The following is a 21,810-nucleotide window of genomic DNA, read 5'->3' as shown; positions in this document are numbered from 1 at the left end:
TTAGAGATATTTTATAATATCTTATAAGGCAGTAGAATAATAATAAACATTATATATTGAATTTGACCTATTGCAATGAATATATCAGTATGAATTTTATTTGAATTTCAAAAGAAAATGCATCTGTTAGAATTCTTAGTTAGTTCTTGAACTCTACTTGATCATCTACTAACTTATTTTCAATTGCTAAGAGTTATAATTTGAGAAAGTGATAACATCATTATTTTACTACCTTTTCCCTTATGCATATTAATAAGCTAAGTACGAGGTATACCAAAAGTTGAGGGTGAAAGTGAAATAGGGTATTTTCCCTACATATTGCTTTATGCCTTTTAGTACTACGAGGATTTGAGAAATGGATTACATGAAAGAAAAAGGTGAGCGGAAACGTGTAAAAAAATACAGTAAAAAATTAAACATATTTAGGCAAAGAGAAATGAAAAATAAATATGGTAAAAATAGAAATAGGGAGTGAAAATAAAAGAAGCCCTTTTGTAATGTGTGTGGGTGTATTAGGCTGATGAATGGATCGAGGGATTACTAGGTGGGATTGATTAGGATTAGGGATAAATTTTTTTCTTGATGTTTGAATTATACTTTCTATAATATAAATTTTAAATTGCTTTCAATTGTGAAGAAATATCATAAAAAATCATAATTTTTCATCAAATGTTTATTATTATAAAAACTCTTAAACTTTCTACTAGTTTCTTTTCACTGTTTTTAGCACAAAATTTACATGATATTGTAGGTATTATTGTTCAATCATATTTATAGTTTTATCTTCTTGGTGCACAAAAACAAAACTTTAAGTATAATTAGAAACAGTACCTAAGCACCTACCATCATTTTTTTTCCCTTCTTTCAATTCTACCTATGCAAATCCCACAATATGTGAGTTTATTTTTCTTCTTTTTATTCCACCTATCTGAATAAGCAAAAACAAACTTTACCTTTTGGATTAGTTTTATCTATTCAAACAAAACTTTTTATCTCTTTATATTTGGGCAATTTTCACACTCGTTATTAGCTCTTTTCTCATTCGAACAGAGTTTTAGGTATTTAGATTGTGGCCTGTAAGCTAGAGAAGGTTAAAAATAATTCCATTACTAAGAAACAGAAAACTTGAATTATACAAATCTTTTACTCTTGGTGCTTTTTAATCTCTACTGAAAGAACCAATATATTGTGGCCTCAGATTTCGACATGAATGTACAAAACCTACTTATGATCTTGTAATTGATTTTTTAAGCTTACACTGTGGCCATTCAATGTTTCATTTTATAACCATGACATTTTAAATATTTATATTTACCAGTGTATATAGGTGCCTCTTTTTTCGGTTCCTATCTTTTTATATATATATATTAGCATCCTAAAAACATTTCGTAAAAATCGAAAGGCACCAAATGCACTAAAATTGATGTGCGGAACAAGTTAGTTGTGTGAGTAGCTACATCATATTATATGTTAAAGTATGAATGCTTTCAACAGAAGAAAAAACTAAAGTTTATTCCATTGCTTAAAAGAGTTATGACTATTGCGTACATTTAGTGCGTGTTGAGCCTTGAATACTTTACCAACTTTGTTTTACTTGTGCAGAGAATTGTTCCTCCCATTACTTTATACCAGTTATGCATAAAGTGCCAATGTGAATACATTGATTTAAATAATTTTTAATAGATTCATTAAAGCAATTTAATAAAACTACTGCCAGAGAAGATATAACTAATATTGACATGTTTTTCAATTATTTCCTATCAAACCTATTTATAATCATATTAACTATTTACAGTGGAGGAACTAATTCGCACCAGTAGCATTTCTATGTTTATTGTTTGGAAAGAATAATGTAACTATTGCATCAATTGCAAAAGATTTGAACTACTAGGAAAATATTTATTATTTCGGACAGCTAATAATGTCTTTTTAAAATGCCATTCTGCAATGAACAGGTGACAAACGCAACTGATCATGTGAGACTGGGTAACGACGCTCTCCAAACTGCAAAAAGTTTGCAAAAGAAATCAAGAAAATGCATGATGATTTCCATTATATTGTTCCTGGTCATTGCCCTCATCATCGTTCTCGCTGTTTGGAAACCATGGAAGAAGTAACCAGAGGAGAGGAAAGTAATTTTATTGCTTAGTTATAAAGAACAGAACTATATACATTTCACATTTAATTTTCTTTTAAGTGCATGAAAACCCTGAATTGTTACAGTAGTTACTTTGATTGTAGTACTTCTACATTGTCAAATTGGCTTTTATAGTGTACGCTTGCACGGCAAATACATAATAGGTTGTCCACTATTTTTCTTTAACACAGAATCATGGGCAAGAGCTTTTATTCATTACTTTTTCGTAATTAAAGCAACTCAAACATTTCCCAATACATCACTCTGATTAGCCAGCTACCAAACTTTAGTTAAATCTACCCATATTTAACTACCAATACTAAAGTTAGCTGGTTGTGTAATTATTGGTTAAATAGGTACATTAGTTGATATATTGTAAGTATCTGAGGTGATGTGTGAGAGGTGTAAATGACTAGTACTATTCTTCTTCATGGGTAAACAAATGATTGATTTGATTTCAGGAGTATTAGCATGGGTAATGCATTCAAAAGATGAGTATGCAAACATGTGAGGTAAGCTTGAATAGTTGAATTCTGTTAAATTAGTCATTGATTTTATAAAGAGCAATGGTTGGGAATTATTAATCTTGTGGTCGCAATTACTGTTTAGAAACACTGGCTTAGTGGTGGAGCTTCTTTAGGGTAGAGGGGGAAGCTGTTATACCATCATTGCTCCTAACTTATCACCTCTTCCATGTTGATATTAACAAGTCATAGTATACACAATCTCATTGTCAATTGATGTATAACTGATGTCAGAGATAAAATAGTCTCATAGGCAACATAAGTTAGCTTAGAGGCAAGGAAAACCAGGAATCCCCCTACTTTCATACTGGCTGTTTCTTTTTTCTTTTTAGTTAATAAGACTAACTTAAGAACTTCCATGGACTCCATCTTTCTGTCTTGAAAAGATAAAGGGATTTCCATCTTTGGAATCACTGTAGCTTCCTTACAGCAGAATACCCCTCTAATGTAAGCAAATAAGGGTGTACACTCCCATAAATTCGAGTAGATAAAGTTCATGATGCACTTTAAAAGAAGATGAAGAGTAAACAAAAACAAGAATGTAAGTATATGTTCTTATGTTCTTATTATGACTTCTGAAGCCGAGAATTGTTCAATGTCTTCAAATTGAACCTGCCTTCTTCTAACTGTTAGTTATTTTTCTTTTATATACTTATCCATCTAGAGCTCATCATTTCCCCAAAAAAAATTCGGCCCTAATTTAACTTTTTAATCATGTAAGGTACTTGTCCTCATTAATTCTTAGAATACTTTGAAATCTTGACAACTTTACCCCTTATTGTCCCCATAGCTGGAATATCATGGGAACTTTTGTCAGCAAAGCATCTAGACCTCAAGGAAAATAATTGCCAAGAAAATTCTCAAATCAGAAACAATAGGAGGTAGAGAATTTCAACAATCACAGTTATCTTAATCATCCTCACAGTGTTTAAAAAGACCATGTAGCTATTGCATGTTTGTCGCCTAGAGAATAGAACTTCAGTATCCATTCGGCTTGACACTAGATAGGCAATGGAGTTATGGACTACACTTGAGTTTGATATTTTCATATAGGTAAAGATTACACTAAAAGGATATACGGGAAAACTGGAAAACTCCAAGCTACTATTACCCACCACTCACCAAATGGTCCTAATTTCAACTGTCCATTCTTACCCATTGCATGTTGTTTCCAGCTATATGGCAACATATTTCACTTGCATTTTTTTTCTTATAAGTTTCATCATTACATTAAAATTTCTTAAACAGAAAGAACTACATTTGTTTCAATTAGGCATGTTGTCAAGAAGCATATATATTCAAGTTTTCGGAACTTCGTATCTCTCCTTGACAATATAGTGAGACATGTAAGCAGAAAATCATGTTCTGTATAGCCATTTGAACAACTTTAATCACTCAAATCAATCTGGATTTCAAGAAAAGGAAATCCTAATTCTTTAAGTTTATATTATCTTGGGGTCATTATGACTTCCAAGGTTGGATTTTTCACAGTATACAGTTTATTTGTTACCATGATATTTAGTAGGCGTTCAGCACATGAGGCGACATGAATAATGCTATTTAAGACAGCAATGTGAATATTATCTAACAATCAATACCATAAAACCATGTTAAGCAGATACTCCTTTTGATAAGGGACCGGAAGATAGCACGCAACAAACAACCATATGTCAAACATCAACCAGCCAATATCCAATATTTGAATTCACTCATTGAAATCATAAAGATCCACAATTTCTATAAATAACAGACAGGGGGCAATAGAAACTCAATGTTCGTCATCTGAAGAAGCAGACAATACCTGCAATCTAGTACAGCGAGAGCAATCTAATATAGCATGAACAAACTCAGACATCTAACATGTAGGATTTATGATGGCACAGCCCAGAAATTCCCGTTTGCAAAAAGGGAAATGTGATTTTGACAAAAACAAACGTTGAACTTTAAGTTTAAAAAAGTAATATACGTGTAGATTTTGACAAAACAAACGTTGAACTTTAAATTTCAAAAAGTAATATACGTGTAGATGAATTCAAAAAGTCGTGTATAACCAATAATGATTTCCAATTAGTTGATAATATAAAACTCATGTCTATTAAACTAAGAAAAAAACATTTTACAGATTTGAAAATTTCATACTAAATTTCATAAAAAAACTCGCATTTAAGAAACAATTTTTCAAACAAACCTTCTGTGCTTAACAATCTGACATTTAACAAAACCCATTTCTGCAAAGTGAAGATTATCCAACACCAAATTTGGAAAAGCTAACCCATATTCCACGGTTTAGGGTTCTCAACCGACCTTTCCTGTTCTAAAATCTCTCTCTTTCTCATGTATATAAAGGAGCTCTTAGAAGTTAACTCCCGTGAAAATTATCCGAAAGCCTTATATAAACCTATAGAGTAATTGACGAGAACCAGAATTTCCTGAACAGCATACGAACTAGATCTAGTTCGATTTCAAGGTTAGTAAAACAAGGTAAAGTGAATTTGCAGAATCCACAGGAAGACAAACATTGAATAGAGAAACACTAAATTTAGAAAAAGTAGATTTGTTGGAAGGATCAGAAAACGATACGAAAAACAAAAGAAAAGAAAACAAAGCTGTGTATACCTTGAAAAACACGAATTTCATGTTTGGTCAGAAATTTTGTTGCGAGATGGTTGACGCGAATCAGCTCCCAACTTCTCACCTCATCCACTCAGATCGCCTTCTCTTCGTGCTTGAAATTGAAAGATAGAGAGAGAAAGAAAGAAAGAAAGGGATAGTTCGTTTTAAATTTTGTTGTTTGTACCATTCTTTATTGTCTTAATATATTATATATTATCACTTTACTATTTTATATTGAAATAAAAATAAATAAATAGTAGTATGGTGCTCATAATTATTTGTAGACGCATTATTTTAAATACTGCTAAGACAATTAGTTCTGTTTATTCTTCATCAACTGCATTTTCGCGTCTACAAAATTTTTGATGTGACAATTTAAAGAAAAACTTATAATCTTAATTTTGACCATTTATGATATATAATATGAAATTCTTGAGCAGTAATTTTTTAGACATACTTATTATTGTTAGCTAAAATTGATTAAAATTACAAATTTTAATGAATCTCACCTATTATTTAATTTTATTTTCTGATTTTACATGATAAGTTTTAACAAATGTATATGAAAAAAAAAAGTTTTAGGTAAAACTGTTGTTTTGAGCTGTATGTAACATCATATTTATCCACTAACACCTTTTCTTTTAGGTGTGTTCCATTCAATCCTATAACGAACGATGTGGGACCTAATGCCACCACCCGTTCTATATATATAAATGAGAAGATGATTCAATCTTCATCTAACGCTTCAAAAAAACAAGTGGTGCTTCTTAGTTAGAGTTAGATTTTGATAGATGATATGCGAGAATGAGACACCCGAATCCCTATGCAATTTGGTATCAAGAATTGTACTCGTTCAATTAATACACAGAGACACATGATACATAGCCAAAATGGTAAATGAATAAGAAAGACAAACGAAGAAAGCGAACGCCACTAATGCGATTCAGATAAGACCAACCACCAAGTAACATTTGAAGAAGGAAAACTATTACACAAACAAGCTTTTATAGTTGCAGTTTCTTTCTTTTATAGCCAATACAAATACAGATACCTATAAATAAATAAGACCAACTTTAATTCAGTTTATGTCCCACAAAATCACTCCCACAACTTAACACTAATGTTGCACCCAAAATCTTGTTGCTCATCCTACACTGAACACCAATATGTAGTACTCTGCCACTTCATTTACTAGAACTCGAGAGTCTCGAAGTCCAATACTTCTCTATTTCGTCTGCTGTTCTTCCAGGAATTCTTCCAGCAATCAAAGACCACCTAAAAAGAAACACATTGTTTTTACAAGCTCCATCTGCACACTGCTTAAAAGGGTAAGATTCAAAGCATGTTAACAAGAAAATTTTCTCACCTTTTCCCAACCAGTTTATACATCCTGATTATAAGAGTTTCCTCATCTTCAGAAAATTCAACCTTGGAAGATCCACGCTTCCCTGAATCTAAACAGATTTTATCATCTTTCACTAAAAAACCATGCAGAGAAAAGTAGAGCTAACTACCAAATTTTTCCTTAGGCACTGTCAACTCTAAGAGACTCAAATTGTTATCACTTGATACGCGTAAGCACTATATATTCTTTTAACATATTCATATATGATGATTGTAGTAGTTTCCACTTTTCCACAACCATATGCATGTCAGTTAATAATTGGGTGTCTGTCATAAACTCTAGAGTGTGTTTAACTACCTTTTTCCAGCAAAAGTTGTCTTTTTTCACATTCTTTATTATTATTGTTATCAGAAATTATTAAAAGTTATAATTTTTTTCAATTTCCAACTTCAGAAGTGTACACCAGACAGTGTGCTATTAACTCTCACATGCAACTTAGAAAAGTTAGCAATATGAAATTAGGTTCCAAAAGTAGTTGGTGTTCCATGAGAAAAGAATAAAAGAGTGACCCACAAGAAGCACTGGAGTGGAAAAAACTGCAAAGATTAATGGGTGTGTGTACTCTCAAGTTTGCAGGTTTAACAAGAGGCATAACATACATAGCCAACAACTACCCTCCTAGTATCATTATTCCAGCAAATAAAGTGTAAAATGAAATTAATATCATTAAAAATGCATTGAAATATTTGTTTTGCATGAAGCAACATCTGAAAAAGTTGGTAGATAGAGTGTAGAATAATGATGTATATACATACCAGAAGAATGTGAAGAAGTTTGAGTGGAAGAGGTATTGGAGTCAGCCATTGAAGGAGGTGGAGGTTTGAGAGTGGTGGAGGATGAAGTGTGTGTTGAAGAAAAGGAGTTTTGTTGAGAGGTATTAATAGAAGGAGAAGAACAATGGTTGCTGTTGAAGATTTGGGAGGGAGTGGAAAGAAACAGAGAAGAACGGTAGTTGAAGTTGAGGTGGAGGTTGACCATTTAAGTTTAACTTTGTTAGGTAGTTGGACAATTTATTGTTAGTTGAAAACTACTACTTCTGTACTTAGGATATCAGTTAAGTGTAATATTCTCACTGGGACATCTTTTTTTTTTCTTTTTTTTTAAAAGATTTATCTTTATTTTTTTAAAACTATTTTGATCCTTTATTTTTATAAATAAAAAAAGAAAAAACTTGTATTGATTTAGTTATTTTAAAATAATAATGTTTCCAATTTTATCACAATTTTAAACTTTTCTGACTGATTTTTATATCATTATATTCACTTTTAGATGTTTGAATAGATACACATAAGTAGTCATGAACACAGTGAAAATCTTCTTACAGGTGAAGCTAATAAATAATGTAGAGATTCAAGAGGGTGAATTGGATCTCATGATAACAATTTATTGTCTCTTTTTGTTTTTTCTGTGTATGAATAGTTCTCTTTTGTTTAAGATAATACTTTTTTATATTGGTGGATTTCTTTTCTAATTAATTAAATATCTCACCAGACGAATTTGATGGAACAAATTTTTATGTTTTGAATGAATAAAAAATGTTCTAAAATTGACATTGCTCTAATTTTGGAAGAAAAAAATTACCCCAAATTTAAAAGAGAAAACTAACTTTTTTAGAAAGATAAAATGTCAAAATGAAACTTAAAAATAAAATAAAAAAATTTGTCAAAATATAATTTATTCTCAAACTCAATAAAAATTATAAATCTTTTTTTATTCAATGAGATTTACTAATAATTTTATATGTTTAGTAAATTTTAACTAATAGTTAAAACATCTTATTGAAAAGCATTAGAAAAACAACATTTTTATTCCTACATAAAAATATTATAAAAAAGTTTACGAGTCTCTTTTATTATTTAACAAACTTCTACTTACATGTTAGACTTTAACTAATGTTTCAAATGGTGGAAGGAAATATATTATTCGCCTCATGTATAAGAAAAAAATAAATATACTCGCCTTTTAATTACATTCCGAAATGAGTGTAGTTATAAAGTGTTTTACGCAGACGAAGAAAATTTTAAACATAATCAAGTTAATTTTTTTTATAGAATATTAAAACAGTGATATAAAGATATAAATTTAACAACTACTTGATACCACCGAAAGATTAATTTAATAATAAAATTGTAAAATATAATTATATTTTATATTATAGTATTAAAATGGCTTAATTAAGTTTTAAAGTATGATGATTATGAATATTTTTAACTAAGTATTTATTAAATTTATTCATTTATTTATTGAGTATTCAAAAGTTTTATATTTTTAATTGAATATTTTCTGTTTAATCTTCTATATAATCTTAATGATGTAATTATTGTATGATATTATTGTCTTGTTTACTTGTTTCAATGTATTAAATATGTTTCAAAAGTTTTATATCTTTTAATTGAATATTTTCTGTTTAATCTTCTATATAATCTTAATGATGTAATTAATGTATTATATTATTGTCTTGTTTACTTGTTTCAATGTATTAAATATGTGAGGTTTTATTGTTAATATGAAAAAAATATTATAATGTTAGAAAATATCAATTTTGTTGTTAATATAAAACAAAATTACTATTAATTTAAAATTATAAGTAATTTTTATTATTTTTATTGAAAACATAGCAGATAATAAGAATAGTTTCATTAATAATGAAATAATGATAGTCCCTTGTATAGAAGTGAAAGTAGTTAGAAATCATAACTATCTTTTTATTTAAAATATTTTTAACAAAAATCATTTATCACTATATAATATTATTTTATATTAAAAACATGATTTAATATTTTCTTAATATATAAGTAAACAAGATAATGAATCAGAATAACAATCAAAAATCAATTAAAAAGTATTTTAAATATTTAATAAATCACAAAAATTTATTAAAAACTGGAAATATATATATTTTTCAAAAGGTTGAAACATAATTAAACTTATTAAAATAATGTTTTACTTATTTTTAGTTTGTTAATGAATTTTTTTAAACAGATTATAGAATATTTTATATTTACTTGGTTGTTAAAATATAAATATTTTCTTAAGTTTTTCTTGCTTATAGATAAATAAAAATTTTCAATTATTTTGGACATGAAGTAAATTAACTTTGTCATCGTATTTAAGTATGACAACGTGTTTGCAACAACACAATCTATTCCTGAAAAAATATAATCATATTATGCAGGAAACATATTTAATAAATTGTATACTCTTTTTTTATACTACATAAGAAGCGAATTCAACACTTCCTAAACCAACTATTTCTTAATATAAAATATATACATTTAGATTTAGATATATGTAAGGACGTAAAAAATAGAGTGTTATAGGTATTAAAATAATGAGACATATTATTTTATTTTAAAATAATCTTATAATATAAATAAAATTTTATAAACACTTCTCATTATTCTAAGAACACTCCATCTCTCTAGAACTCTATTCTTCAGAGTTCTCTGACTTCTCTCTACAATCTCTCTCTGTTGAGTTATATGTTCGACGATCAGGAGGTGCATAGGCGATCCTAGCGTTGAAGGCTTCGTTTTAGACCGATCAATTTCGTGTTCTTCAGCTGGTAATTGGTTTCCACTGTTATCTGTTCTTCACTGGACTGTGAGCATGCATAGTTTCTGCTTTGCATGTGGTTAGTAGTTTCTTTCTTCAATTTCTAGTTAAATTCAAGCTCTAAGAGTTGTTTTCTATCACCAATTGGTGAGTTGTAGGGTTCTGTTGAATTTCCTTGCATTGTAAGGCATTGTCAGAGTATATCTGTGAGTTGGGCTGTTAATTTCTAAGGTAGGGGAGCTATAAACTTTATCTCAATTGATTGTATGATATGTGTGTATGATAAATTCTGAATTAGTATGTTGTTTTGGGACACTGTTTGTATGCTGAGTAGATTGAATAATATGTATTGGAATGTGTAATGTATGAAATTGTATTGTGATGTTTATGAATTGGTTTGGATGAATTTATCAGTGGTGATTTAACTGGTTGGTGGTATTTTTATGTGAGAAGCATGGTATGGTAGGGTTTAGATAGAAAGTGAAGTGAATTGAGCTTGTTTAGTGTAATTTAGAGGAAGTGAGGTAGTGAATTTGAGTATTAGAGGTCAAGTGTTGTTATGGTCTGCTGGGGCAGTTTAGATAAGTCATATGTGACTTGTTTGAGTCATCAAATTGGTTAAAATCAGGTTCAAAGTGGTAAATTAGAATTTTGGTCTCTAAGTTGATGAAATTGAGGTTTTAGAGTAGGATTTGATGCATAAACACTTTAGATTGATGTTAGGAAGGTCTAGAATCACTTAGTCAAGTCTAATTAAGCATATACAACGATCTAGGAGTGTTTGAAGTTGGAAAAATTGAGTAGAATTGGTAAGGGGTGGTTGAGCTGCATAATTATGAAGAATTTCGTTCTGCAGATTATGCAGACTCGTTGTGCGAATGGATTCGCATAGAGAGTCACCTTGGCGAGGTGCTCTCTGTCAAGGCATTCGCATAGCGAATGGGTGCACTGTGCGATGGATTGAGAGGGTTGCTCTTTGTTTGTCGATCAGCATAGCGAATCAAATCGTTATGCTACTGGTTGGGGTCTGGAACTATTATTCTTTTTATTCGAATAGCGAATGGGTTTCGCTCTGCGAGTGCTTGAGGAGCATGAGCCACTGTATGAGGATCTCGCATAGCGAGTTGGGACGTTATGCGAGGGATTTGGGGTCTGATACAATTCACATTTTATTCGCATAACGAGTTTAACCGCTATGCGAGTGGTTATGAGGAGTTGGTCTTTGTCTAAGGATTCGCATAGCGAGTTGGGTTGCTATGCGAGAAGCTTATGGTTTCGCTATGCGAAGATGTGTGTTGTGCGAGGGGTTCAATTCTAGTTCAATTCTCTTTTGATCTTAAGTTGTTTTAAATGAAAAATTAAGTGTTGTATGAAGTAAGTTGAAGTTGTATCATGTAATATCAATGGTTATTGATGTATGTTGTATTTCAAAGTGTAAAGTTCAAAGTATGGTTAATGGACATAATTTCATGATCCTCAAGGAGAGGAGACATGGTGGTGTCCTATGTTGTGATTCAAAGTGAAATCTCTAGTTGAGATTCAAGTAAGTTTAGAATGAATGCATGAGCTTAGTCTTGGGGGTTATCCTGAAACTTCAATGGTCTTTCATTCTCAAGTAGAGAAGATTGATCCATGTCGCGAGGAGTAGCAGGAGGTCCTAGTCTTGAGTGCTTCCAGTATGGCCCAAGGTGAATGATAACGGACTAAGTCAGTGTAGTGTTATGTGTGAAGAGTTTATGTGATGTGAATGAATAGTATAATTGTATGAAGTTAAATAAATTGATGTATGATTAATCTTTGTTTAAACTAGCTTACCCTGTTGTGTGCTTGTATTTTATATGTTCTGATGTTATTCTTCTGCAATGATCATCCTTTGGATGTGAGCAGCGAGAGAAGAGGTTTCTCTGGAGCAAGCTTTGGATGGAAGTGATGTTGCTGAGTAGTTGACTTAGCTTAGTAGAAGTTTGTGTATAGTTTTGGAGTATTCTTTAGTATGTATATATAAAGTTTAAATTTATAGCTGTTTTTGGATGACTGTAAAGGTAACACTTTATACTCTAGATGGATAACTGTATTACTTTATCATGCATGTAACTTCTTTTTAATATAGTTTATACTATATATTTTGGGATGTTACAATGTATACTAATAATAATTGCCTTCAAGATCAAACTTTGGAATCTATTAAAGTTTATGACAAAAAAAAATATTAATAACATTTTTTTTATAAAAGGTTAGATTTTAAATTTAACCAATACTTTAAGACATTAATTGATATTTGTAAAACTTTATAGGGAAAATTTGCTATTCTCAAATATGAATAGGCAAAAAATAAATTATTTTATAGTGTAGTAGTCTAATAAAATACAATGTGGTGGTGCAACAATGATAATTTGTAGATTGTGGTGTATCCACCTTCATAATATAACTGATAAAAAAAATTGTTGTGGTGATAGAAAATACAGTGTATTATAATTAGGTGGGAATTTGTAAAAATAATTTTACGCAATTTTACATATTTGTAAAATTAGTTTTAACTAAAGATGAAGGTAAGTATATGTTAAAAATCATAATCAAAGTCTTTATTCACGTCGAAGTGAGTTGTTTAATTGAAATGTCATCATTTTATTTTTTTTTATGATTAAGTTGTATCAGTCACCTCTTAATTTACTGTGATTTTCTTAACTTAATTTGAGAATTTATCGATCAAATGTGCCAACAATGACACTTTGGCACTCAAGTTATATATATGGTATGGTAAAAAAATATAATCATAACTAAGTGAATATTTATATAATGTGAATAAACCTTTTTATATTATTATTATTATTATGGGTTTTTATCTGAATGAGTATATGCTGACCAGGTCAAATTTATCTTATGTGATATAGTATTGTACTATACCTGGCAACCGACCGGCTGTCTGACAAACTAATCAGGAAAGGTAAATATCATTACTTACCAACTAATACATTTAATGGTCATATTAAATGCGAATATACGCTATTTATGAGTGATTGACAGATTAAATTGCCCAAAAATATGTTGCACTAATGGTTAATCAATTGACTTAGTTGCCACAAGTCCTATAAATATACAATTGGTATCCAGGTACATGGATCCTTTTTTATCCTAATAAAATATAGACTTCTTTATGAAACATATCTGACTTAAGCGTCGAATTGTCTTTTGTAGGTCAATCACCCATCGAAGTGGATTATGTTTTCGGAGAGCATTGGACAATCAAAAAAGAGCAGAGCAAAGAAGGACGACTGATCCTCAGATCAATTCAACCGAAACATTTTGGCGCCCACCGTGGGGGCGAGCGACATCCCCATGAAACAACGAGGAACCAGATGTGTAGGCATGCACTTGGCCTCGACATTACTACTTCAGATCAATACTAGATTTTACAACAAGAGTACAAAATTCCACAATAATTTCTAGAGGCATGTATTTTGTTTTGAGAACTTACAGGAACGTTCAGCCCTACATCCAACCTTGTCAGGAAAGTTCAAGTCTTACGCTCAACCTTGTCAGGAACTTTCAGGTCGTGACTTTGTTGGGCGGTAAACTAAAAAGCAGATGAGCACGTGGACTTCTCTAAAAATTGATATTTACATATCATTAAATTTGGGACATGAATCTTGAATTTGTGACATAGCTAACTTAAATGTCAATGTTTTTGTCCACCATTTATTCTTAGTTGCAGCCGCTGAAAGAAATGGTATATACAATTATCTTTCATCAACTGATCCCTAACCTTCATAGCCATGTGATCAGTCCATCAACGAGATAATTAAGATAACCGAAGGAAAGCCACTGTCCCTAGGAGCTATAACCGCAGTCCAAGTTGTCATCGTGAACGATCGTCTCTCAGGAAGAGTTTGAAGACAAAGACCGAGCAGTAAATCCCACTCGGCCGAGAGGTAAACTCCTCTCGTCGAAATTAAAGACCAAGAGGTAAATCCCTCTTGGCCGAGAGGTAAATCCCTCTCGTCAAGATTGAAGACAAAGACCGAGCAGTAAATCTCATTCGGCCGAGAGGTAAACTCCTCTCGTTGCAATTAAAGATCAAGAGGTAAATCCCTCTTGGCCGAGAGGGATTTACCACTCATCAAAGCTAAAGTAAAAGACTGAGAGAAAAATCCCTCTCAACCGAGCGGTGAAGAGTGTTCGTGAACTCTCACTCTCATCCACAAAACCCAGGGAACGCTCTCCGAGAGCTCCTGGTCCTAAACTGAGCGGTCACAAGTATTCGGCCATTCGGTCTCAAACCACAGCACACCGCCCGATGATTCAAAAGGGTAATCACTCTTTCCCGCTACTTTAAATTCGTCCGGCGTATTTAAACCCCTTTGCACCTGCAAACAGCTGCTCAGAGTTTGGGGGGCTTAATGTACTATACTTTGCAACCGACCGGCTGTCAGACAAACTAATCAGGAAAGGTAAATATCATTAATGGCCAATTAATATGTTTAATGGCCATATTAAATGCGAATATTAAATGCAAATATACGCTATTTATAAGTGATTGACATGTTATATTGCTAAAAAATATTAATCAATGGACTTGGCTGTCACAAAAGTCCTATAAATTTACAATTGGTATCCAGATACAGAGATCATTTTCTATCCTAATAAAATATAAACATCTTTATGAAACATATCTGACTTAAGCGTTAGAGTGTTTTTTGCAGGTCAACCACCTATCGGAGTGAATTACGTTTTTGAAGAGCATTGAACAATCAAAAAAGAGGAAAGCAAAGAAGGACGACTTATCCTCAGACCAATTCAACCGAAACATGTATATTGTGTTTTCTTATTAATTTTTTATTAGTTAGGCTAAATTCTATTCATCATAATCTTGTTTGACATAACTCGATCATGTTGTGTTTATGGGTCGACGTCATCTAGATATCATTTGAGACTATTTTACCTCTAATAAAATAATTTTATTTATAACCTAATGTGTATTTAAGAATAAAAATAATTCAGATTAAAAATTATTTACTTATTTTTGTCAGAGTTTGAATAAAGAACATAAAAAGAAAATTTTGTATTTTGAGAAGATAATTTAACTCGGATTATGAAGCTAAAATAGATACACCTTTTATGTAATTATTAATAATGTAACCTTAAAAATGCTAGTATCCAAAGCTTCTTCTTACATTAAAAAACAGAGAAGAATCGATTTGAATTTTAAAAATTTCATTTTAGTTGTTTAAATGTTATATAATTCACCATTAAACCAAATTTTTAACTTATTTTGTAACATCATTACAATAAAATATTTAAATAATAACCAATGTCAGAAATAAAAAATAATTGATTATTATGGTGACAAATTTTGATATTAACTTATAAATTAAAAATAATTGGTTATTAGAGTAGTTGATAAAAATTTATAATTAATTTTTAAATTAGACTTTAAATTGATCACTAATATTAAATATGAAAGCTTTGGCTACCACATAAAATCACACTAAATTGATAATAAAAATTACGCTTTATCATTATTTTTTTAATTATTTTTTTAATAAATAAACTTATTATGAATCTTATCAACAGAAAAGATTGAAAAAACAATCTTACAAACCCCATAAGTCTTATCAACTAAAAGGTTGAAAAAACAATCTTACAAACCCCATAATATAGTCAATAATTTAAAAAATATGGCTTAAAAGACTTGCAATGACAACACTTTATAAAATGTCTATACATTTTTATGCCACATTTATTCAAGCGTTGGCTTTAAAATATGTGGACTAAACCATAAAACCGTTGCTTGTAATAAATTTAAAAATATTAAACTTAATAGTTTAGGAAATACAATTTTGAGCTTCCCTCTATCTTAGCGAAAAAAGCCAGCTCAAAACGCGAATTGTTCCTCCAGCTTCTCATTTGCGAATTCTTCCCTCCACCTTCTCAAAACCCACCTTTCCTTCTCACTCTCTCCCATGTTTTATTTGTTTGAGTTTGGATTTATTGCTCCCCGAGTATGCAATGAATCGATTGTGAACTGCCTTTCAGTTTCTTTGTCGATTCTGCAGAGCATTTTTGCCTTCATTGTGAATATTTAGTTCATTGGGACAATCAGCCCTGTTCACTGGGACCCTTTTTTTCAGTTGTGTTGGTCCATCCACTTTTTCAACCCTTCAGGTTTCAAATTTTGGAGCAGATGCCAAGTTACTAGATTGAACTCGGTTCAGGTGTTTATATGATAGCAGCGATAGTTTGAGTGAGACAAATGTTGTTTCCGAAACCAGTTTGAACTTTATGCAAGAATTGTTGAAGAGGGGCATTATCCCAGTTGCAACTGTTTGTGGGGTTTCGGAGTTTGGATGTCCACGCGTTTTCGCAGTTGAAGGTGTTGTGGATGCAAGATATGGCGTTATTGGACAGAGCATACTTTTGCTTAGAAATACTTGGCCTAAAGTGTTGCAAGTTCTTCGCATATTCAAGGAACAAGGTTTGGTGCTGGCAGTGCTTTTGGGCCTTTCGGCCTTTTTCTTTATGGCAGAGACTTCAATTACCATACTTTGGGCTTGGGAGGTATCTGGAATACTTTATCCTCCTTTTCTGAATGATTCTTTTTGTGTTCTATGAAAGCTATGCCTAGTTAGTGTATCCCTTATTGCATTGTTCAGTTAGACCTACTAAATAATTATATTGCAGGGTATAGCTTTTAAGCTTGCTAAGAAAAAGAAAGGTATGATGATTGGTTTTGTTTCTTTTGAAGATGAAGAATTGAAAAGTTCATCAAAGGTATTTTCTAATGACTAATGATCCATTTACTTCGTGTTTTGATCGGAAACTGACAATTGATGGTTTATAATTTCCCATTTAATAGAATTTTGAAGGAAAAACAATTAGCGACAAAACGGTAAAAGTTGTTGATGTCATTCCTCGATCATTTCAAAAGAAAACTAACTCCAGTGTTGCTTCCCATCAAGATTGGATGAAGGGGATGATCCTTCGAGTGGAGCTTTAGATGCCGAAACAAATAACGATAAGTTGGAACTTTGGATGCAAGGTTCGATTTCTCACTAGGCATTTGTTTTCTTGATTATGTGTAATGTTTTAGGATACCGATTTTGATGCTTTGTTTGTTTAGTAGAACCAGTGCAGGTCTAAGGGAAGTGAGGCATTACTTACAGGCCTAAACAAAATATCATTACCATTTCCTTATACTCTTTCCGTTATTCTATTGACCGTTCTATACGTGAATATCATTTAGATTATGTATGTAACATTGACTTCATCCCTCAGATGGATTGTTCCTTATAGAAGTTGATCGTGTTCTTAAACCTGAAGGATATTTTGTTTTAACCTTACCTACAAGGAGACCACAGGGTTCATCCAAGGAGAAAAAGAGATAATGTAAGGGCTCACCCAACAACTCTGCTGGACTTTAGACTTTAGAACATTTTAATGGGAATTTTTCAGTAACTATGTGTGAGGTCCCTTTCTAACTGTTTTTTTTTTTTTTTCATTCGCAAGGTTCAAATTTGATACCTTGTTTAGGGAAATTGAGTGTAGTACTGCTCACATTGACACTCTTTTACTGGGATTGTTTCTTGCATACCAAATTTGAGGTACGGATCTATATATTCGTTATAGGTTGATAAGATTAGTTGGATGTTGCATTTCAGAAGATGCTTGGTCAAAACATTTTAATTAAGGTGCTTTACTTGTAGTTATGGATGATTTGATGTAGGAAAACCTACTGTATCATAGGTCTTTAAAGAGAACTTTATTTGTTTATATATTCTTTTATTCTTTTACATTCAGGTTCTAGAAGGTGTAATTAAGTAGATAGATGTAATGCATTACTTGTTGAGCAGCGAGATGGAATGACAAATTTCATCTCTGATGTCATTGCACAGGTATGAACCACATTTAAAGAAATAAAAAATTGAACCTTTAAATTTTTAGTTTTTCGTAGATCCTTTATCACTTATCTCATTATTGGCTTTTCTTGGGTAGCTTTCTAGCAATGATGCTTCATTTCGAGCTGAAAGGTTGTAACGGGAACAAACTCAACATTATATTAGTTCAGGTAAAATTGGTAGCTCTGTTATGTTATATGGACGGATTATTCTTATTAAATTATTAGTCTCACAATCCATTTTTCATCACATATGTTTTATCCCAATTGGTAGCTATGCAGTTTTCTTATAATTTTCTTTTGGATGTACCTTTCACGTTATCACCTTTTAATTTTGTATTCAGAAGCCTTCACATTATTTGCATTATTTTGCCATCTTTTGGCGTACTTGAATTTGTACACTGCTCAAGTCTCTGTAGTCTTGGGTTTGCCTTATGTAGATTTTGAAGCATGAATGGCCGGCAAGATGGCGAAGCTTTATTCCAGACATTGTCTCTGTAACTAAAACTAGTGAAACAATTTGTCAAAAATAGTATCGCTATATTGAAAGTAAGTTCATACTACTTAAACTTAGATTTTGTCTTTATGTAAATTACTGATCTAAAAACTAACCTATCCTGTATCAGCAGCAACTTGGTTTGTATTTAACTTCTCCTTCCTTCTTTCCTTCCTTCGTCATGTCAATATCAACAACACCCAAGAAATGGAGGCAGCAATGCAGGGTTGGAAAGTGTCTAAAATATAACCAATAAGGTGGAAATTGTGCCACGATTATTGTAAACCACAAAGACCAGTGTAGGTGGAAATTGTCACCATCATTCAATTTTAATTATTTTATTTTATTTCTACTATTTTAGTATAATACATTTATTTTAATTAATATCTTTAAAATAAAATTATTAATATATCATTTAATATAGGATCGTCTGAATGTATAAATAAAATTCAAAAATAATACTGTAAAATTCAAAATAATATTGTAATATACATGGCCACACTTTTATAATTGTGACTTAAGAATAAGAACAAGAACACGAACAAAACTGTTGCGTTAAGGGCCTTGGAAAAATGTTGCTTATTATCATATCTTAGGCAACAGTTTTTTCACCATTGCATGATAGGCAACGGTTTTACAATTTTGTGGCCTAAACGAAAAGAATTGTTGCCTATAGTGTAGGTCATATTCATCTACGCAACAATTGCAAATTCGTTGTCTAACACTTAAGCAACAAATTCGTTGTCTAACACTTACTTAAGCAACAGTTTTTAGCTTTAGGTTTTTCATTTTTGTTTAAAATTGACACATCCAAGTAACGTGTTCATGCAAGAAAGATATCAAATGTTTTAAGGTTATAGTATTTATTTTACATAAAACAAATATATCATTAACATAGAGAGTATGAGAAGAAAATATATCTCTTGAAGACCAATCAAGGAAAGCATAAGCTTCTTAAAAATAAGATCTAAAATTTTCCTTCTCAACCTAAAATAAGGCAAAAGAGAGAGAATCATCTTGTTCCTTAGTAACTAGTTAAATCACCGTTAATGTAAATAGAAATATGAGAATATTACAAGACATGAAGAATCAATGTCAAAAAATATTTAAGAAAACCAAAACAACATAAAACTTGAATTAGTAAATGTCAATTGGTGGTATCAAAAGCCTTGATTATATCAATCTTGATGATTATATATATTATCCTTGTTCTTTTTAGAAAGAAGATTAATAACTTTAGAAACACCACAAATATAATCATTAACAACTATCCCTTTAGTGATTTTTATTAGGAAAAATAGTTCTATTAGCAATCATAACAAACTTATCAATTAGAATTTTAGTAATGATTTTAAAACGAAAACTATCTTCTGTTATAGGACAAAAATCAATTTTGAGTTTTACCCTATCAACTTTAGGAATATGAGAAACAACATTTGAACAACTTTACAAACATCAACACCAATAATATCCTAAAATAGAGTGATAAAAACATCTGCCAAAATCATCTAGAATAGGAGCACTATTACCATTAAGAAAAAAAATTGCATATTATGAAAGTACAAAAGTTTATTAAATTCCTACACAAGATTGATTACAATGTTAAGAAATAGAAAATTATTTTGGGAATGTTTTCTTAGAACTTCAAGGTCTGCATAATCGTACAAGCTACTTTTATCAAAGTTCTAATAAGACACAGTGACTCTGCAAATAGACCTAAGTTTGACTACTTACCTAAAAAGACTATGAAGTCTACATGGAAGTCAACTTTCAATCTAACTAATCTTTTTTTTTTTTGAAGAAGAAGACTATATATAATGATTGCATGAAGAAGACAAATAGAATATGTGCATATAAATACAAGCTGGTTGTTAGGTTGTCTCTTTTTCTCTATATTGTGTAAGGCTTTCGTTTATAGAAAAAATCTTTACAAGTCTTTTAAATTTGTTTTGTATTGAAAACTTATTCTTTTTTAGAGTTATCAAATATGTATCTTGTTTGACAAACCTTTTTAGTTATATTATAAATTCAAAAGTGAATTAAAACACTTAGTATTTAAACTAGTTGACTAGTGTTAAGATCAAGAGTGGTTAATACTCCTTGTAAACCAATAGGGATGAAACTCGTATAGTCTTTGTTAAAGACTAATGGAACCCTTAAGAGGTTTTAAGGAAAAACTAGACGTAATTGAGATTGAAATAAATTAATATAAAAATACGTGTTATTGTTTTACTTTATAGATTTTTTCCTAAACACTTTTTTTAAACACATTAATGTCTAAGATTTACAAAAGTCATCAAACACTGCCTTTACAAGGTTTTAAAATATTATTTAAACTTTGTCTAGTGTTTTCTTGTGTTTCATAACCTTTACATCAAAATTAAAACTTATTACTTTAGTAACTTAAAATAATTCTGATATAATATTTAAAGCAAAATAAATGTCTCTCTAAATTTTTTTTTTCAATTTTTGAATTCAAGTAGACAACCGAATATAAAAGATTCAAATAAATATAATTAATAATATTATTTAAATTTCAAATCAAACATTAAAGGTCGATAATAAATACAAAATAAAGTTACAGTAAAGGAGACATAATATTAATACCAAAATAAAATGAAATCACTAGGTAGACTGTGACATCCCAAATATATAATAACAACAATCATATATTATAGGCGTCAACATCCAAATAAAGAGAACAGTTAGAGTATGACTTGCAATTAAGTACGGAATCACAGTCTTCCAAATAAGAAGACAGAATTTTAAACTTAAACAGTTTAGAGTATTCAACACTTCAAGCGTTCAAATAGGAAATTCCTAAGTAGACTGCACTGCAGCATCAGTGTCCTCTAGTTCTTGCTCCAAAGGTATCTCCTCAACAATTTATGCTCCCATCCAAGTGGATGATCATCGTAAAAGAAAACATACAAAAGCAACACACAACAAAGAAGCAAGGGTGAGCTAGATAAACAAGCAATAATCATATAGTACAATCAATCGATGTCATCATGCTTAGTTACATATAAAAGAACAATTAAAGCATACCCTTTGAACCATGACTCAACCACTCACACGACTCATCCAGATTGGTATAACTGTCGAACTATTGGTCGTCTTTGCACTTGCGTAGTTCAACTGGCACTCCCCAACACTATGCAAGGTAAATCCCTCATCTGTCTATGTCTA

General features: G+C 30.9%; 2 protein-coding genes and 1 long non-coding RNA gene across 6 annotated transcripts; 1 reads left to right on the top strand and 2 right to left on the bottom strand.

The window, feature by feature from the left end:
• Positions 1-1,711: 1,711 nt before the first annotated feature.
• Positions 1,712-5,493, bottom strand: LOC124822511 (uncharacterized). The gene is made up of 2 exons (XR_007027575.2): positions 5,278-5,493; positions 1,712-2,004 (listed from the first exon to the last, which is right to left on the bottom strand). It is a non-coding gene; the product is annotated as an uncharacterized LOC124822511 (long non-coding RNA).
• A 701-nt stretch (positions 5,494-6,194) lies between these two features.
• LOC124822381 (transcription factor CPC-like) lies at positions 6,195-7,593 on the bottom strand. 2 transcript variants are annotated; one of them, XM_047294379.2, is made up of 3 exons: positions 7,435-7,593; positions 6,641-6,728; positions 6,195-6,549 (listed from the first exon to the last, which is right to left on the bottom strand). In XM_047294379.2, the coding sequence occupies exons 1-3, from the start codon at positions 7,481-7,483 to the stop codon at positions 6,459-6,461; spliced, it is 228 nt and encodes a 75-aa protein (XP_047150335.1). In that variant the 5' UTR covers positions 7,484-7,593; the 3' UTR covers positions 6,195-6,458. The 2 variants fall into 2 exon arrangements, with proteins under 2 accessions (XP_047150335.1, XP_087949289.1); XM_088093163.1 differs by having other exon boundaries at positions 6,641-6,722.
• An 8,479-nt stretch (positions 7,594-16,072) lies between these two features.
• LOC148196761 (putative DUF21 domain-containing protein At3g13070, chloroplastic) lies at positions 16,073-18,973 on the top strand. Of its 3 annotated transcripts, XM_088093243.1 has the most exons (9): positions 16,073-16,789; positions 16,913-17,002; positions 17,088-17,270; positions 17,507-17,617; positions 17,738-17,832; positions 18,029-18,123; positions 18,224-18,296; positions 18,566-18,674; positions 18,755-18,973. In XM_088093243.1, exons 1-3 carry the CDS (start codon positions 16,514-16,516, stop codon positions 17,226-17,228), a joined length of 507 nt encoding a protein of 168 aa, XP_087949369.1. In that variant the 5' UTR covers positions 16,073-16,513; the 3' UTR covers positions 17,229-17,270; positions 17,507-17,617; positions 17,738-17,832; positions 18,029-18,123; positions 18,224-18,296; positions 18,566-18,674; positions 18,755-18,973. The 3 variants fall into 3 exon arrangements, with proteins under 3 accessions (XP_087949369.1, XP_087949368.1, XP_087949370.1); XM_088093242.1 differs by having other exon boundaries at positions 17,088-17,617; XM_088093244.1 differs by having other exon boundaries at positions 17,088-17,617; positions 18,752-18,973.
• The last annotated feature ends 2,837 nt before the right edge of the window (positions 18,974-21,810 follow it).

The sequence above is a fragment of the Vigna umbellata genome, chromosome 6 (assembly GCF_029865625.1).
Source record: "Vigna umbellata cultivar VRB3 chromosome 6, Vumbellata_1.0, whole genome shotgun sequence".
Taxonomy (NCBI): Eukaryota; Viridiplantae; Streptophyta; class Magnoliopsida; order Fabales; family Fabaceae; genus Vigna; species Vigna umbellata.
Note: the sequence above shows the minus strand (reverse complement) of the source record. Positions and strands in the feature narration are given on the sequence as shown.

Bases quoted from the DNA above. Each gene is read 5' to 3' on its own strand.
- LOC124822381 (XM_047294379.2), bottom strand. From the start codon at position 7,483: ATGGCTGACTCCAATACCTCTTCCACTCAAACTTCTTCACATTCTTCT. The intron at 6,729-7,434 runs GTATGTATATAC...AAATCTGTTTAG, and splicing joins AACTTCTTCACATTCTTCTG to ATTCAGGGAAGCGTGGATCT. The intron at 6,550-6,640 runs GTGAGAAAATTT...GTTTCTTTTTAG, and splicing joins TATAAACTGGTTGGGAAAAG to GTGGTCTTTGATTGCTGGAA.
- LOC148196761 (XM_088093243.1), top strand. From the start codon at position 16,514: ATGCAAGAATTGTTGAAGAGGGGCATTATCCCAGTTGCAACTGTTTGT. The intron at 16,790-16,912 runs GTATCTGGAATA...ATTATATTGCAG, and splicing joins CCATACTTTGGGCTTGGGAG to GGTATAGCTTTTAAGCTTGC. The intron at 17,003-17,087 runs GTATTTTCTAAT...CCCATTTAATAG, and splicing joins AATTGAAAAGTTCATCAAAG to AATTTTGAAGGAAAAACAAT.